Source organism: Thunnus albacares, chromosome 5, assembly GCF_914725855.1.
Source record: "Thunnus albacares chromosome 5, fThuAlb1.1, whole genome shotgun sequence".
Lineage (NCBI taxonomy): Eukaryota > Metazoa > Chordata > Actinopteri > Scombriformes > Scombridae > Thunnus > Thunnus albacares.
The window spans coordinates 10,333,370-10,349,751 of NC_058110.1; the positions used below are offsets into that span (position 1 = coordinate 10,333,370).

Genomic DNA, 16,382 nt, shown 5'->3' on the forward strand with positions numbered 1-16,382 from the left:
CTGCTCAGCTTGCACAGCACAAAAGACAAAGAGAAGAAAGGCTACTATTTCATGGGGAAACACTGCAGAGTGGGACAGAATGGTTGATTTCACAGTCAAATCTCATTTTGAACCACAGCAGAAACCAAAAGTTTATTTCTAGCAGTGAAAAGAAACGTGAGCTATTTCAAAAACAACATGTGTATCTCACAGCACATGTTTACGCCAACCCTGATGCTGCCCTGAAGAGCTTGAAAAACTTGCAGCCCTCTCAGAGACACGAGAGGAGGGCCGATCAATATGAATATAGCAGGCAGCCAGCCAGAGAAGCAGGGAGGACTCTCAAAATTCAATAGATAAACAAAAACTTGGAAACATGCATCTCTGAGCATAATTAGGAAGCAGCTAGAGAATATAAAGGATGCCAAACTGTCATTAGGTCTTGGTAATGGTTTCATCCTGTTACAAAGTTAGAAAAATTAAAATATCCTTGTGATCATGCAGTAGCTGATTTTCATGTGAAGACTGTGAGATATTTTTTGTGTCAAGTTGACGTTTTAGGTTGTACGAGACGAAAGCTGAGTGTCTAGTGTTTTTTTAAGTCAGTTTTCCAAACTCTGTGAAGACGGAGAACGAATACTATGTTTCTTCTTCTATTAATATATACTATTCAGGAAAATAGATACAAAATAAATGTAAGACTGCATGCAGTTACTTACAGTGATTAAAACAGGTAAAGTACAGCCTCAAGGTTACCATATGTTACTGTATTAATCAATGAGCTGCAAACATGAATTCAACAGACTAGACGAAACTTTCATTGGACGTTTTAACTGCAACACAATTGGTTGGGCTCTGAGAAATGTATCATAACAGACTTGAAAATGGAAAGTTTATATGGAAAATTACAACGTAATTAACAATCTGTGCATATTGTCATCAACACTAGTGAGCAATGAACCCCTAGGTCTGGTTTGAGCCAAGTTTTTGGTCCAGCTGTCAGGTGAAAAACTTGGAGTTGCCTGGCTGAAGCTGCCTCTCAGCTCACCACTGTGAACTGGAAGCGCATGAAAGGATTCAACCTGGTTTGATCATTCTGGTGGCAATTATAAATGTCACATTGCTCTTTACAGTTTATTTATTTATTTATTTTTGGCTAATTTCCTTCCTTATTGGCACCATTCTCCTGTCCTGGCTTCAAGATAGGTAATATGAAAAGACATGTGAAGTAAAATAGAACAGTTCACTTGGGATTAAATGCTGAGTGAGGCAATGTTGGAAAAAGCCTGCTGGAGTCCTATATAAAGTGCTGCAAATGAGGCCATACTGTACAGTATATCCACTGCAGAAGACTTAAGTGATGAAGCAGAGACCGTGCCTGTGTTACTGACTATGCCGTGTGTTTTATCATATATTCTGGATGCTCCCCATTGGCTCCTCCTACAGTAGATCAATAAGCACTCTCAGTTCATTATTCAGTTCAACAGAGCTAAAACACCCTCACACTCAAAACCTCTTCTGACAGCAATTCAGACAGTGAAGAAGTGCATATTACTTGAATAATCTTACTGTGAAACCTTGTTCTCTTTACCTTTGGTGGTTCCAATATAATACTTTTAGATTTTAGGAATGACAGTATAGGAAGGCCATGACTAGAGTGTCTCAAAGGTCAATTTATCTAAGCCTTAGAGATTGTTTTTCTTTTGTGTGGTGCTTTGGGTAAGTAAGAATGATGGTATTTATGCTACCAAAAACCACAATGAATTTGCTTAAAAAAGGTGTTGAAGTGGCCTGAGGTGTGGATCGTTTTAAATTAGAAAGGAACATGAACATATCAAACGATATAAAGTCCAGCTGCAGTTTTGATTGATGCTCACGTTAAATTATCTCTTTGTCAGGCTACCGGAGAACATAAAACAACAAGCTCAGTTAAGTGCAGCATGGTTTTCTGATGTCAGTCAACAGAATTAACTTTACTTTGACAGATTTCAAGCACTTGAGAATATGAAATGACCCTTTCCAAACTTTGAGCTGGCTGGTCTCAACAGGACACAACCACAATATACTTATGGCTGTCCAGAATCTATCTATTTCAGAGTCACAGTTCCAGAAAATCAATAAATTCATAGACCACTTCACTTAGAGGATGGGTCTAACAGGATGAAACTTCTCTTTGAATGGATTACCGTGAAATTTGTTACAGACTTTCATGCTCCCTGCAGGATGAACTTTTATGACCTTGGAGATTCCCCAACTTGTCATTTAGCCCCATCATCAGCGAACAATTTGAATGTCCCCAACTATCAGCATGTTAACCATGCATATTAGCAAGCTGACATTAGCATTAGTTAATATGCTCATATGCACTTGTGTGGCTGTAGTCTTGTGTTGTGTCTCAGGCTGCTGTCTGGCTGTTGGTCAGTGTCACTGTCAGCCAACTGAAGTACGGTGGCACTTATTGCTTTAAGCAAATACAGTTTATGAAACCACAAAGTATATGAAAACAAAAAATATAAAGCAAAAATTTCTCTCTTTGGGATACTTTTCTTTTTTGTCTTAAAAAAAGGACACAGGGCATGTAATTTGCAAAGCAGATCTTTACTGTTGAGATCTTCTTGGATCATTTGGACACAGGACCCAGGTCGGGCCAGATTAAAATTTATATCTGGTCTGGTTGGGTCCAGGTAGGGACCTGCTCTATTGGGTCTCAGATCTGTGCATCAACATGTCTCCTAAACATGTGAACCGTGAAGTGCAGGAACACGTACATGTATTGCTACTCTTTTTGACCTACTGAAAATGAGTTTATGCCTGTTGGGTTCAGGTAGGGTTTCCAACAACTGTATGCTGTAGCAGAAAAAAACATCAAGTGTAATTTCAGTTGGACTTTTTTAATGCTCTTTAAATTGCCATAAATTTGCAATAACTTCCAAAGACTAGATGTAAAGTGAAACAATGTATCTCATTCTAGGATGATTTGGACCAATTAAACAAACTGTAGGTGTGATCACACCCTCAGATTTTGTCGAGTATCACCATTTTTACAACAGTCCAAGGCTTTATCTCACAGCTCATCTAAGGAGCATACAGATCACAGGGAGTGTCTTCCTCTCAGCCAGTCATTTGCAATACATGCTAGGAAGTGACACTAATTGCAAAAACACAGTTTCTAAATTATGGCTTTTCACCAAGTCTGGCAAGCCTGGGCTGTTGTGGTTTTTGTCCCAGTAGTGAAAAGATACAGCAGAGCCCATTCTGGCACAAATGCACCTACGCTGGGTGGGGGGGTGTTGAAGGATGGGAAGCCATTTTTAGAAATTCAGGGGGCGAACAGGGAACCATGGGCTGGTGTGAAAAAGCCCAGCGTGTTCCTGGTTCATGTTTCTCTCTCTCCTGCTATGCTAATGTTTTTAGCTGGGTAAGCCATGAGGGCTTTGCAGTTGTCACGACTGATCTTAACATTGTAGGTTTAAATGTGTGAATAATCAGCATGTTTTACACACAACAGACACCAAATAGTAGATGGAGGGTGTTAGACACCTACATCGCAGAAACAGGTGACTGTTAGCTTGTGTAAGTAGTAGTATTAGGTGTAAACATGATATAAAATTTATTTTATCCTTGTTTTAAGGCACAATAGGCCGCAACTGGTTCAAATATCGTATGAATAATCAGTGGGATGTAGTACATATACATAACAGAAGTGAATAATAGACTGAGACTGTATGATGGACTCAAGGTATTGGCAGAAATCAGGTGAATCTGGCAACATCTGCCATCTTTTTGATGACTGGAGGACAACTACATTGGAATGAGACCATAATCAGGAAACAATAAACATGCTGGATCTCCTGCTGAGGTGCCATATGTTTACTTCCTGTTTTACTTTTGTGATAAAACCATTAAAATTTGTATCTTAGACATCAACTTAGCAAATTGACTCAGTATTGTCAGTTACACAGCAATATCTAAAGTTTACATTCTATATACATTAACATAAATATTATCCACCATTAGAATTGACCCAGAACTGTCACACAACATATCATGGTCCTGGATCTCCCTGAATCCAAATGTTTGAGTCATTGAGTGGCTCAATTTTTTTTTTTTTTTTTTTAATGATTACTGGATGGTAAGCATTCCTCTTAATCAACTCCAGCCATGGATGAGAAAGAAATCTTGCAACACTTTTTTTTCTTTGAATTCATTTTAATGTAAGACAACTCTTTTGTATTAGTGATTTGTGTTTTTGTTACTTTTCATGCACCTCACATAATTTTTCCCACTTTATAAGTGACTAAAAAGATTGCCTACCACCAGGTGAGTTTTGTGTTTCAGCCATTCAGCCTGTAACAGCAAAATCACTGGGTGAATTGAATTTCTTTCAAATGCCACATGGTCCCACTGTACATACTCATAATGTAGTATTAATCAGTTTAAGGAAGATAACTAACAGAGGGCAGATTTAGCTACTTCATTAATTTGATCAATTTGTGTTTGAGTTCTGTTTCCGTATAAAAATAAAATATGTATAATCATAAAAAATCTGAAGAGAGATCAGCTGTACTGTTGTGACTAACATTAAAGGGGGCTACAAGAGAGCGAGAGGGTATAATGTACAGTGTACAGTATGTGTGCATTCAACCGTTTGGTATGAAAGTGCGTGTTTGCTACATGTGAGTTAAGAATAGAGCACTAGAAGGTGATATGTTCAGACAAGTGGTCCAGCACCAAGGCTGAAGAACAGCGTCAGTGGTTTCCAGCAGACCCCGCTGTAGCCTGGGAGACTTCGCTCAGTCAGGCAGAAAGAAGAGAAACGAAGAAACCACATCAAGTCGCAGGGGAGCTGATGGGAAAGTGATACACAGTGAGTGACCTGGAGAACAATGCATCTCTGCTCGGCCTGTGGGCCGCTGGCAGGCTGAGAGAGAGGAGATAGCAGAGACGTAGACTGACTCACTGAGCTGAGTCTCATAAGAGGAGCTGCGAGCGTGGTGATCCAAGCTGGTGTTCATATGTGGGAGGACAGGCTTTGCTTTCACGTCCACTCCATCGTCTTTTAAAATGACAAGAAGTGGTTGTATTGAATTCCTAAGCGGTGATACATGAGCAGATGTTTCCACGTGATAATTGAAGCTCTTCAACCTATAGTGAGTTTATAAGAGCTTTACAGTTTGCAGTTGTAAACACCTCTAGCTCCAGCGTTGTCACAACACCAGCGTTCTGTCTTTGAACCCAAATTTTAATACCTAGATTAGATATTCAAAACAACTACAATACTCCAACCTATTAGAGAAACCATGAAGCGATGCTGTTGAACATCTGTGCTTAATTTTCTATCTTTACTTGGGTTCTCTTTTATCTCTGTTAGATGAATATTTCCATATTTTTTCCTCAGCTTGGATTCAATTTGCGGTGAGCTGCTTGATGCAATATGTATTTCCTCCGACACGATTGATCTGTCCCACTTTGAAACTGGAGTTGCTGGTACATGGGATATGTAGAATCAGCCTCAATATGACATTTGACCTGTCAGTCTTGTTTTACAGTTGTTTGTGACAGGTAGCAAAATAAAGCCCTGATAAAGAGACAGAATTGTTGTTCTGATATAATATGGTAAATCATTAGAAGCACATTTAAGACACAAGGCACATATCAAAGCTGTCTTTTCAATATCACACATTGATTTTCATCATGTCTTGATGAATTAAACATATAAAGTCTTTATTGTGATAGGAAGCCTATTTAGCTTCAATATTCTAATCAGCATTATAGCTGGGAAACATGACAACATGGAATACTTGGTTTTAATAACATATGGTACTTGGCTTTTTCCTGATTTTTCAATCCCATGTTGTGGTCTTCCTCAACAGATGGAGTTGTGAAAACTTTATTTTGTCAAACTTCTGATATGCAACACTTGAGATATGATGTGTGGGTGTATGTTGCATATCTTCACTATGGTATGTTGTAACTGTGTTTGCATAGAGTGCATGTTGTATACATTTGGCATAGCGCCATGCATATGTTTGTTTCCTGTCCACTTTTTGGCCTATATGCATTATACCAGAGCCGACCTATCGTCACCTGCTATTTGACAAACCTTTGACAGCTTCTGACAAAGTAAAAATCTTACTTGATGGAGATAAAATCCTTCAGTTGAGCAGAGACCCCGATGAGCTTGCAGTGGTTAATGATGTAGCTGATGTTAGTCAGGATGATTTTCTTCTTATATGTTTTCTCTACCTCAAAGTCCTAAAACAGACCATTTAATGTCAGTCTGCTGCTATTAAAATCCATAAACAAAAGTTGATTATTTAAAAATCAACTGTTAGACTTACATAGCTTTAAACAAGACAAACACACATTACACTCATGTTCATTAGCATTTGTCCAGCTAAAAGACATGAATTGCTATGACAAAGTGTGTTCAAGAGTGATGTTTTCACAGAATCAGTAGTGTGGTACCTTGAAGACGATGACCTCAGGTTTACTGATGAATGGAGGACCTTTCATCTCTTTCCCGCAAACTTTTTTAGTAGGCACGTTGAGCTTTCCGCTGGCCGTTGCAGGTTCCTCTTGCTTTACTTCTGCCTGCATTAACATAGTCTTCTCATTCAGGAGCATCTATAACCACACAGGGAAGCAACAGCTGGTAAAATGATTAGAAATAATCACTTAAATGAAATTGCAGAATTGTATCATTGTAATACAACAAATTAGAAATTCACTGACATAAAAATGCGTCTTTATATAGAACAGAGCACTAGGTAGAGGAAAGGAGTAGAAAGTATTTTGATACTGAACGTGAAAAGATGAAACATCATTTAACGTAGGATTATTTAATAAATTGAAGATTAAAATGACGCAGTTCCTAAAGGCTTAGTCTGATGTAATATGAAACGGGAGACTTTTTTTCCCCTGATTTATCTCAGTATAAACATTTATTTCTACAAAACTTCTTTTAATAAAAAAAGCCATAGTTCTAAAATGATAAATGTTGTCTAAACAAAAGCAGCAGAACAAGAAGTCTTTCTAAATATAATACATCTCACCATAATTCGATACCAGCTTTCACTACTTGACAGTTTTGATAAAGGGTGCTACTTCAGACAGTACCAAAATAGTATTGAGGTTCGATACGTGCTGCTAGTTGGAAAAAGCTGTTACAGAATATATGTGCTGCTGTCAGACAGTGTGGGATGAGATTATTTTTCCAACTTTAAAGCTACTTAAGAAGAAACAAAAGAGTCAACTGTATGTTAAGAGGTTAAAAAGTGTCATTAAGAGATCAGTTTACATTTGATAGTTTTATCTTTTTATCTCTTTTGTATTTTATTCTTTATTGTAAAGCAATTTGTGAAGTGACACTGACATTTCTCCTCCTCATGAATCATCTTATTAAGTTTGTTACATTGCTGTGCTCATCTATCGTACCAGCCATTACTGTGTTGAGAAGTAGCCTTTGATAAGGGCATCAGTCTGATCTGCATGTTAGGGAGGAGAGATCACTTCCACTTGACTTGTCACTTGCTCGGAGCTCTGACTGTAACACTGCGCTCGCTCTGAGGCCTCAAAGGCACCAGCTCAATGAGAAGTGATGCCTGTCGCCCCACATTTCATGTGTACGGGGGGCTGGATGAGACAGAGAGCCAACTCACCTCCACAGCAGTGAGCTAGAAACACTCCTGCCTCTACCAACAACTACCATGGAGCAGCCCTTAAGCAAGGCACCTTATCCATCATTTATGGTGGTGATCAATATGATGCAGTTTGATTGATTACATATTTATCATAGAACTGATCAATACTACACTTGCTGGCTGTGAGAAACTCGTAAAGTGATGGGATCCTACATGAACAATTTTAGTAATCTCACAAGAAAGATTTATTTATTTATTTTTCTCTGTGCTTTTGTCACTGGTTTGAAGTGGACGGGCTCAGCTGAAAAAAGGTGATGTTACTTACGTCCGTAAACCAGAGTTTAGAAACATTTGAATTAGAATCTGATGGTAGTTTGTAGATTCTTTGGTCACTGTCGGTCAGATCTGATCAAACCTCACACATGAAGTCCTGATGAAGCATGTTAATCTTAATAAATAATACCTAAAGATTTTGTTTTTTACTTTGACTGTTGCTTACTTAGTCACAAATATTTGATGTAATTGAGAGATACTTTGATTTTGGTTTTTAGGGCCTTTAACTACACTAAAAATTTGGACAACTAAATATGTGAAGAGAGAACTGAAAAAACACCACCTCTGGATTGCTAAAAGCTCTGCAGTGTTCTCAGATGATATCAGACAGTCACTGCTACAGGAACTCTGTGTTCTGTATGCTAATGTGTTAGTAAGGATACAGATTGTTGAAGCACAAGTTTCACCTTCAAGTTGGCTGATACATGGAGATTCCTTCATCCTACCTATTATTTCAGTAGTTATTAGTTGTATCATCATTGTCCCAATAATAAAGAGTTTTAATAAATATTTCAGTTTAGGAAATGATCATTTTGCAGCAGAGGGGAAAGTAGCAGCAGCTACAGTTAGCTGGTTAGCTAAACAGCTGCAGGCTGCGGGTGCTTGGGTGAACTCAAAACCCCCAACAAGTCATCAAGGTAAACAACACCTTTCACCATAGCTTTTTTTGTGGAAAACCACTCGCGCTATGCTACATCACAGGTTCTGAAGATGCTTGTGGTACACAGCTGGAAACACAAATAATGTCATGCTGCTTAATCTCAATCCGAAAAATACAAGTCCCGACCTCCAAAACTTCTATTACTCAAGCTCTCCATAATTCCCTACACCCCGTGGCCTTACTGTTGACCTGGGGAGGGTGTAGATAGACATACGCTACCTCTCTGACACACGGTGTCATCGTCTCTCTTTTCACCAGCCAGCGTTGAGCGTCACTGTGAGGATGCGGAGGTTCATGCTACAACCCCTCCAGATCCCACCCACCCTACATGCACGTGTCCCCACCAACTAGTAGGAGTCTCTAGTGCAGGAACAAGAACATGATCCCTGATCCCTATTGGAATACACAAACAAGCCGGAGGTACTACTGTTGGGAACTGAACCTGCGTTTTGTCTCTACTCATGCAACCTCAAACTCCCAATTTGCAACCAGCCTGATTAAATCAGCAAAAGAAAAACCCAATTTTGTGTTTACATTATACATGTTACACAACTATTTCGAATAAATGATATATTGACTTTCAGTGGAATTATTCAGACAACACGCTTCAGTTTGCAGGTGGGGAATTCATCTGTTGAAAAATATGCACTAAGCACATCCAGAGAGAAAATGATGTTCCTGCTGTGAATGGGACATGATTTATGAGGGTTTAAATTTAGCAGCTTGAAGGGATTTGCTTTTGGCTGGCAGGGACTGTTGTTTTAGTGCACCTTGTCGCTCTGGTCCCACAGCCCAGAGAACTCAGGCTCAGCCAGGCTGTCACCAAGGCTGTGGTGGTCCATTTCCTGTTGGATGGTTTCCTCCAGGTCCTCATGATCAGAGGAAGCTGATGATGAGCTGCTGATGTCGCTGAACTCTTTTAACTGCTAGACAAATGCACACACACACATCATAATTACTCCAAACGCACTCAATCTCTTCACATAGTCATTCCACAAATGGCATCTCAGATGTTATGATCCACTCACAATTGTGGCTCTCTCCTCTGTGGCTGATGGGGTGTTGGGATCCAGGTAGTACAGGAGCTTCTCTCTTGCCCTCCCCCGAGATGGGATCTTGTCAGTGGCTGAAGGTTTAGGCAGCATTGCCTGCTTGGTTCTCCTCTTTACCAGCTGTTCCTCCTTTAGGATTTTGTCTACAATCTCCACTCTCTTTGACTTCTGCCTCTCCTCGAATTCCCTGAGAAGGGCAAATCAACAGCACTGCATTATACTGAAATGGGGTCATGTATTCCTCGCATACAGCGAGAGAAAACACCCACACACTGCTGCATGGAGTGGGAGTGGAGGACATGCATGTGGGAGAGGAGAGTAGAGAAGAGGAGAGGAGAGGACGTACTCTTGTTTTCGTTTTATCTCCTCTAGTTGTTTCTGTTGGTACATGTGCCTGATACTGTTGATGCCTTGAGCCTGCAGGGATTCTCTTAGTTGTCTCAGTTGCTGCTCTTTCTTCTGGGCGTTTGCTTTGGCTCTGCTTTGTTGGACCTGTAAGTTCTCCTAGAGAAGCAACACCAGAATGATGAAGCTATATTTGACAACATGCAGCCTTATGAAGAGTTGATCACTTGGGGAAATGGATGTTACAGAGTTATTTTCTCCTAATGTTCAGATTTTGCCCGTTAAACAACACAGTGTTATCTTTGACATCTTCTAAGTATATGTTAATATGCTAACAATAGCTTTATGTTCTATTGATCAGTGCAAACAAATTAAGTAAGATTTTTCCAATGGCAACTGTCGGGTTTTCATAAACATGTTAGCTTAAAGGCACACAAACATCTGAATGCACACATACAGTAATAACTTACTACAGTACTATAATGACAGTATATCAGCACTAATAACACAATACTGATTATGTCTAGCTGAGATTAAAAGATTCGTTAATAAAATCATAATTAATTATTTATATCCTTCAATTGATAACTACTCCTTAATGTTCACAACGTGCTCCTGCTCGTAGTAGTAACTTCTACTGGTGATACTTTGCTTGCATTGCTTTATAACACATTACCACTAGACTGTAAACATGTATAATCACCACACAAACAACAGAAATAATAACAAAGATGTTCAGTTTCATACATGCCTTTACTGTTACACGTGTATCTTTATGTACTCACTATGTGCTTATATTGCTTTTATGATGCCTTTGCACAAATCAAATTAGGCAAAGTTGTATCACTATGTCTTTAAATCTTTATGAGTATATAATGCATCAATAAAAATGGTTTGTACTTAAAATGTTGTGTATAATGCATAATTATGAATGATGATATAATGCACTATATATGTGGTAGCTATAGAAAATGTTAATTATACATAGAGCTAAGGCTTCTGTATCTCATCGTTGCTAAAACAACAACCATTATTCTACAGCATCAGTATAAAAGGAGGCTGTTTCTTACTTGGGTGGCTGCAATGTTGGATTTCAGTGACTTGACAGCCTGTATCCTCTTTTCCAGTAACTCCCTGCTCTGCTGCTCCTTCTCGGCTTCTTGCTGATGCATCCTGAATGAAAGGGGGGGTGATCATAAAGTATGTGAAATACAACACAGAGAGAAAAACAGATCTGTTGTTAATTCCTGGGATTTTTGCTTTGCTATAATACAGAAATTTCCAGGATCTGAGCAGTATTGAGGTTAATTATTGTAAGTTAACCCTCCGATTTGTCCCATGATAAGTATTAGAAGAAAATTCACTTTAGCTTTTAGGTGGTAAATACTGAGATAGAATACTGTTCAGCTCAGAGTTCAGATTGTAATTGCTGTAATTGCTGCAGGGATCGGTGAGGAATTGTTTTCCCAGATCCTTGAATTGTGATGATCACGAATAATACTCATATATGATTGACTGGCTTGTTTTCAGATAACCTCATAGCATTCTCATCTCTGTCTTATATTGATACATATAGGCATTTAAAAAGTTTTACCAGTAAAATGTATGAGGACATTGCTCATATAGAATCCCTTATATAATGTCTATCAACACAACATCACAATACTAAAAATATAACTAGCACACCAAATGTGTAGGTATGGTGTACAGTACCAGTCAAAAGTTTGGACACGTTTTCTCATTCAAGAGAATGGGAAGACTTGTTCAAACTTTTGGTCTGTACTGTATGTGGGATTGATTAAAAATAAACTATAGTGCCCATAGTCGTCATAATGAAGGAACATGTCACCCTGTGCAACAGTGTTGCTTTCTGATGTGTTTTCAATTGTCTTTGGACAACACTGAAGGTTTATGGCACAGAAGAATGAACCACATCAGGCTTTGGATACACAGACGATACTTGTTAGATCAGTTATTAGTGATTTTGTTTTTTTCATGGGATTTTTTGACAATAAAAAAATACAGAATACTGCCAGCTATCCTAAAGGATTTGAAGTGGACCGTAGGGTGACCATATTGGATTTCCAAAACTCTTGCTTCAGTTGGGAACAATGCTAGATAAGGACACATCCATTAAGGGGAACTGGTCAAATTCACAGAGCAAAATCAAAATTTCATGTATCAGTAAAAAAAAAATGTTATAATTAGTGATTTTGAGGAAATATCATGACTAACTTCAATCACTTTTTTGACTGCTCAGATCTGATCAGCAATTCACTTTCAGCTACATTGCTTTATGAATTTGAGCTCTTTCAAGTATCGTAGCTGGCCTGCTTGTAAAATATTTTGCCAGTATGAGCGAATGATCAATGGGATGTGTCAACTCTCAAGTGAGTCCTGTGAGATACTTCACATTGTTGTTCTACTCTAAGCCCTGTTTATTGGCTTAAAAGCTGATTACCTTCTAATGGTCTCTCTCAAGTACTTGGCAGCTATCTTGCGGTTCGCCAGGCCCTCTTCAATTTTCGGCTGACATTTAGTCTCTTCTTTCTTCAGCATGGCTGCCTGTTTACTATTTGAACACAATCACATACAGTTATACACACAACATATCTCCCTTTACATGGCTACTCATGGTTTATATAACTTACAGGCTTCTCATAAGAAGAATAAATAAAACAAAAATCTGAAAAAAATACTTTCATAGGGGAGTGATACTTACACATTAAGACATTATGTTGCATTTGATCTCACTTCAGTGCACAAATGAATAATTTAGTCTTTTACCATGTGTATATAAGTAGAATTCCACTTAAATGAGATGTTACATCTTCTACTAATTTGTTGATATACTGAGATCATTAATTCCCAATTTTGTATGCTTAAAAGAGCATTACCTGACAAAACAATTCAGTGTAAATGGAAAAGATCCCTACTTCCTGAGATGCTGCATCTTGAGCTGCAGGTTCTGGCTGGCTTTCCTCTCCTGCTGCAGCCTTGTCGCTGCCTTCTGAGCCTTAAGGACCTGGAAGATCCGTTCCTCCTCCTGCACCTCCTGTCGGAGTGAGGAGAACCTGCCAAGCTCCACCTCCACCTCACTCAGCTTCAGCCTGAGGAGCGAGACAGATGGAATGAGATGCACATATGAACAAGACTGATAGTGTATCTATGAAACAGCATTCAGACTATAAGGAGACATAATTTTCCTTCAGAAAAACTGGCTGTTCCTCAAAGTAGAAGGAGGCAGGATTCCTTACACCAAACCATACTGGAATGTTTTTTCTGATAGAAAAAAAGTCCAACATAACAAAGGAAAAGTTCAGTATCAAAATCTTGGGATGACTGTCGGAGTATTTTTTCAATCACCTAAAACCTGAGTTGAAACAGGAACAGGACAACGCATCACTGAAGTAGAGTAGCAGACAACAGTTGTTTTGAGATGTTAGCATGACATTAATGCAAACTCAGCATCTCCTGGAGTTGCTTGCTTAGCAGTAAAAGCCTTCCAGACAGCATTTATTACTTTGATGCAGCTGTAGGTGTTTAAGCAGCCTTTCAGACTGAAAACAGCACCATGTAAAAAAAAACACATTGCATTGCAGCAAACACTAACAGGTTCAACTATTTTGCCGGAGCCCTCTGCGTTTGCACCTCCGCTGTGTCAATTCTGCAGTCCTATTAAAATAAATGAGGGGGCTGCGTTTGTTCACCAAGCGCTACTCCCTGTCAGAACACCCATTTTCCTCTGAGACTCACTCTTGTTGCCTCAGCTCGGTGTTGATGTGGGCCTCCATCTCCTCATCACTCCGCAGCTCCTCACACAGCCTCTTATGCTGGGCTCGCAAACGAAACACTGCCACACTGGCAAATAAAACACACAGAGAGTGGAAACATGGGGGTTAGGAAAAACAGCAGTAACATCTAATATATAATTATGATGCACAGAACAGTCAGTGTTCATTTTGAACTCACCTGTTGTCCGCTGCTTTCTGTCGCTCTATCTCTTTCTCCAAGTTATCCCTCTGCTCCAACAAACTTTCAATGTGCTGACGAGAGAGTTTAAGCTCTTCTCTGGAAATAAGAAACACCAGATAAAAGAGACAATACACAGAGAAACATCCAAGATCAAAACCAATCACAAGGAACATTTTCAAGGCCGTTAAAGTGCAATGTGTTCAGAACACCAGGCTAATGGATCTCCTTGTGGCCATTGCAACAAGGAAGGTAATTCTGTCGGCTAACAAGGCAATCTAATGAAGATACTGAAAGGCTGAGAGTGGACATACACTTCAACAGCTTTGAATTGCCCAATGTTCTTTTTGCAGTCTAATGGTGTGAAACACAACAATCTGGGACTGGGATAAGAGACTGTCATAAAAAGAAAATGATGACACATGGCATGTGACAAAAGCTGCAGATTGGTTAAAAGACAGGTGTGCTTAGGTTCCATTAAACTCATATTTGATCAGAGTGCAGTACAGCTCCACGCTGACCTCTGATGTCTTGTGCTAAAGGAAAATGACAGACATCTTTGCTGGGGAACCGCATCACAGTTCATCGGGTGCTTAATGGCTCGCAGTGCAGACAAATAAAAAGAGGGAAGAAAAGTGGAGAGGGAGGACATTATGGGAAATGTTCTCTATTCGGCTGAAATGATTTCCTGCAAATTGCTGAATCAATTGGTACAGAAAAGATTGGCCCTGTGGGAGGAGAGCAAGAGGGGAAAGACCTGGGAAAGTGGAATAACACTGGAAAAAAAAGGTCTTTCCAGAAACTGAAAGATTATAAAAATGATGTCTTTTCTTAGCAATGCAACAAACTGTTACTTAAAAAAAAAGCAATGTTTTCCATTACGTCACATGTCCAAGTTTCAGTAAAGTCTAGAAGGGCACAGGGACCTCGATCTAGGTTAAGGAGCTACTATAGGTCTTGGGGTCTTTTGGATGCCAGGTCCAGACCTGGCTTTCAGCACGGCATGCTCCTTCTGTCGGTGAAAACAGTCCAGCTGGTCCAGGTTTCGTCTCAGCTTGAACATCCGTGCTGTCTCGGCATAACTCCTCTTCTTAGCGTTGTCGGCCGCAACCGCAAGGTCGCCATCACCATCACCGTCGTCCTCTCTTGGGGCAGATGCAAGATGACATTGACATGACAGGATAGTTTAACACACTATAATCTATGTACATACATAAAATTATAACATCATCATGCCTGGAGGTGTTTGCACTGAGGTTTATGATGTAAAAATCCTTATTAATCCATTTTGGAAAAAATACAGAAAACTGAGCTTTATTATTTCCTATTGAAATATCATATTGAGAATCATGTTTAATCACATTGACGATGTTTTAGATGCTGAGAGGGAGATAACAGGATTAAGGATTAATACATAAAAGCAAATTCACAGAAAAGCAAGAAACACTCACTCATACAACTCTTCTAACCACTCGAAATCAGGAGGAAGGGCTGGCTCTTCATCTTCAAAGGACTTCTTGCCTGGACCTACAGCTATAAAGTATCTACATTAAGTGAGGATGTCCCAATCTCTTAAAACTAAGGTAAAATAGATGATAAATGATAAATAATAAATGATATGGATATGTGTGTGTATATTGAATTAAAGAGAAGAAGGTATCTCAGTGATTACAAATGTCAGTAGCACTTTGCAAACAAAGGCAGCATCAGGATCTGTCACTCACCCTCAATGTCCTCATCAGTCCTGAGGTGAACATCCATCAGTCCACAGCTGTCTGACGCCACACTCCGCCTGTCTTCTGCGTCCATTTCACCTTATTTATAAATAACACAGGCAAATAGTATTAGAAGGCTTGACAACCCTCTTTTATAAAGGTTGGAAGACACTTCTTTAATTCGGCAAACATATGATTCATTAACAGTAACCTCAACATAATTAAAATTTTGGTCTGTCACACATTGAGGAACTAACCTCCTTTCTAATTTAAAAGTTGAAATTTAATTTAAAAATATTTCTTGGTGAATTATATTACGCCGATTTGAGGAGTCACTATCAGTGGAGTGGAGAACAAGTTTAGTCATATTTCTGAGTGGTGTGACTGTGACAGTGAGCAAGGCAACATTAATTTGGTAGATTTCTCAACGGAGTTTAACGTCTCGTTTTCTCGATGGCACCCAGCGTTGCTAAGCTGGTGAAGCTACAGAAAGCTAATGCACAATGAATGCTGAATTAGGGCTGCGTCACATTTAAAATAACAACTTCATTTATAACACATTATGCCATTACCTCACTCAGCTCAGCTTTTCTTCTTTTGGCAAGAAATCTTCTCAATGTACTTTTTCTCAAAGTTAATCTGCCATGTTTGTTAGTGTTTCCATGGAGACGGGACGCAAGGG

The 16,382-nt window shown here is 39.2% G+C and overlaps 1 protein-coding gene across 3 annotated transcripts in view; it reads right to left on the reverse strand.

The window, feature by feature from the left end:
• The window catches only part of cfap74 (cilia and flagella associated protein 74), a 50,043-nt gene extending 33,661 nt beyond the window's left edge, over positions 1-16,382 (reverse strand). The window contains exons 1-14 of one of the 3 annotated variants that reach the window (XM_044352493.1): positions 16,273-16,382; positions 15,710-15,799; positions 15,437-15,512; positions 14,972-15,130; positions 13,986-14,084; positions 13,770-13,874; positions 12,950-13,123; positions 12,475-12,585; positions 11,084-11,186; positions 10,015-10,172; positions 9,645-9,855; positions 9,387-9,542; positions 6,448-6,606; positions 6,116-6,234 (exon numbers count right to left, since the gene is read on the reverse strand). In XM_044352493.1, coding sequence (XP_044208428.1) covers positions 6,116-6,234; positions 6,448-6,606; positions 9,387-9,542; positions 9,645-9,855; positions 10,015-10,172; positions 11,084-11,186; positions 12,475-12,585; positions 12,950-13,123; positions 13,770-13,874; positions 13,986-14,084; positions 14,972-15,130; positions 15,437-15,512; positions 15,710-15,794 — 1,715 coding nt within the window. In that variant the 5' untranslated portion in view covers positions 15,795-15,799; positions 16,273-16,382. Of the gene's footprint in view, positions 1-6,115; positions 6,235-6,447; positions 6,607-9,386; positions 9,543-9,644; positions 9,856-10,014; positions 10,173-11,083; positions 11,187-12,474; positions 12,586-12,949; positions 13,124-13,769; positions 13,875-13,985; positions 14,085-14,971; positions 15,131-15,436; positions 15,519-15,709; positions 15,800-16,272 lie in introns of all 3 variants that reach the window. The other 2 variants (XM_044352492.1, XM_044352491.1) reach the window with 2 other exon arrangements.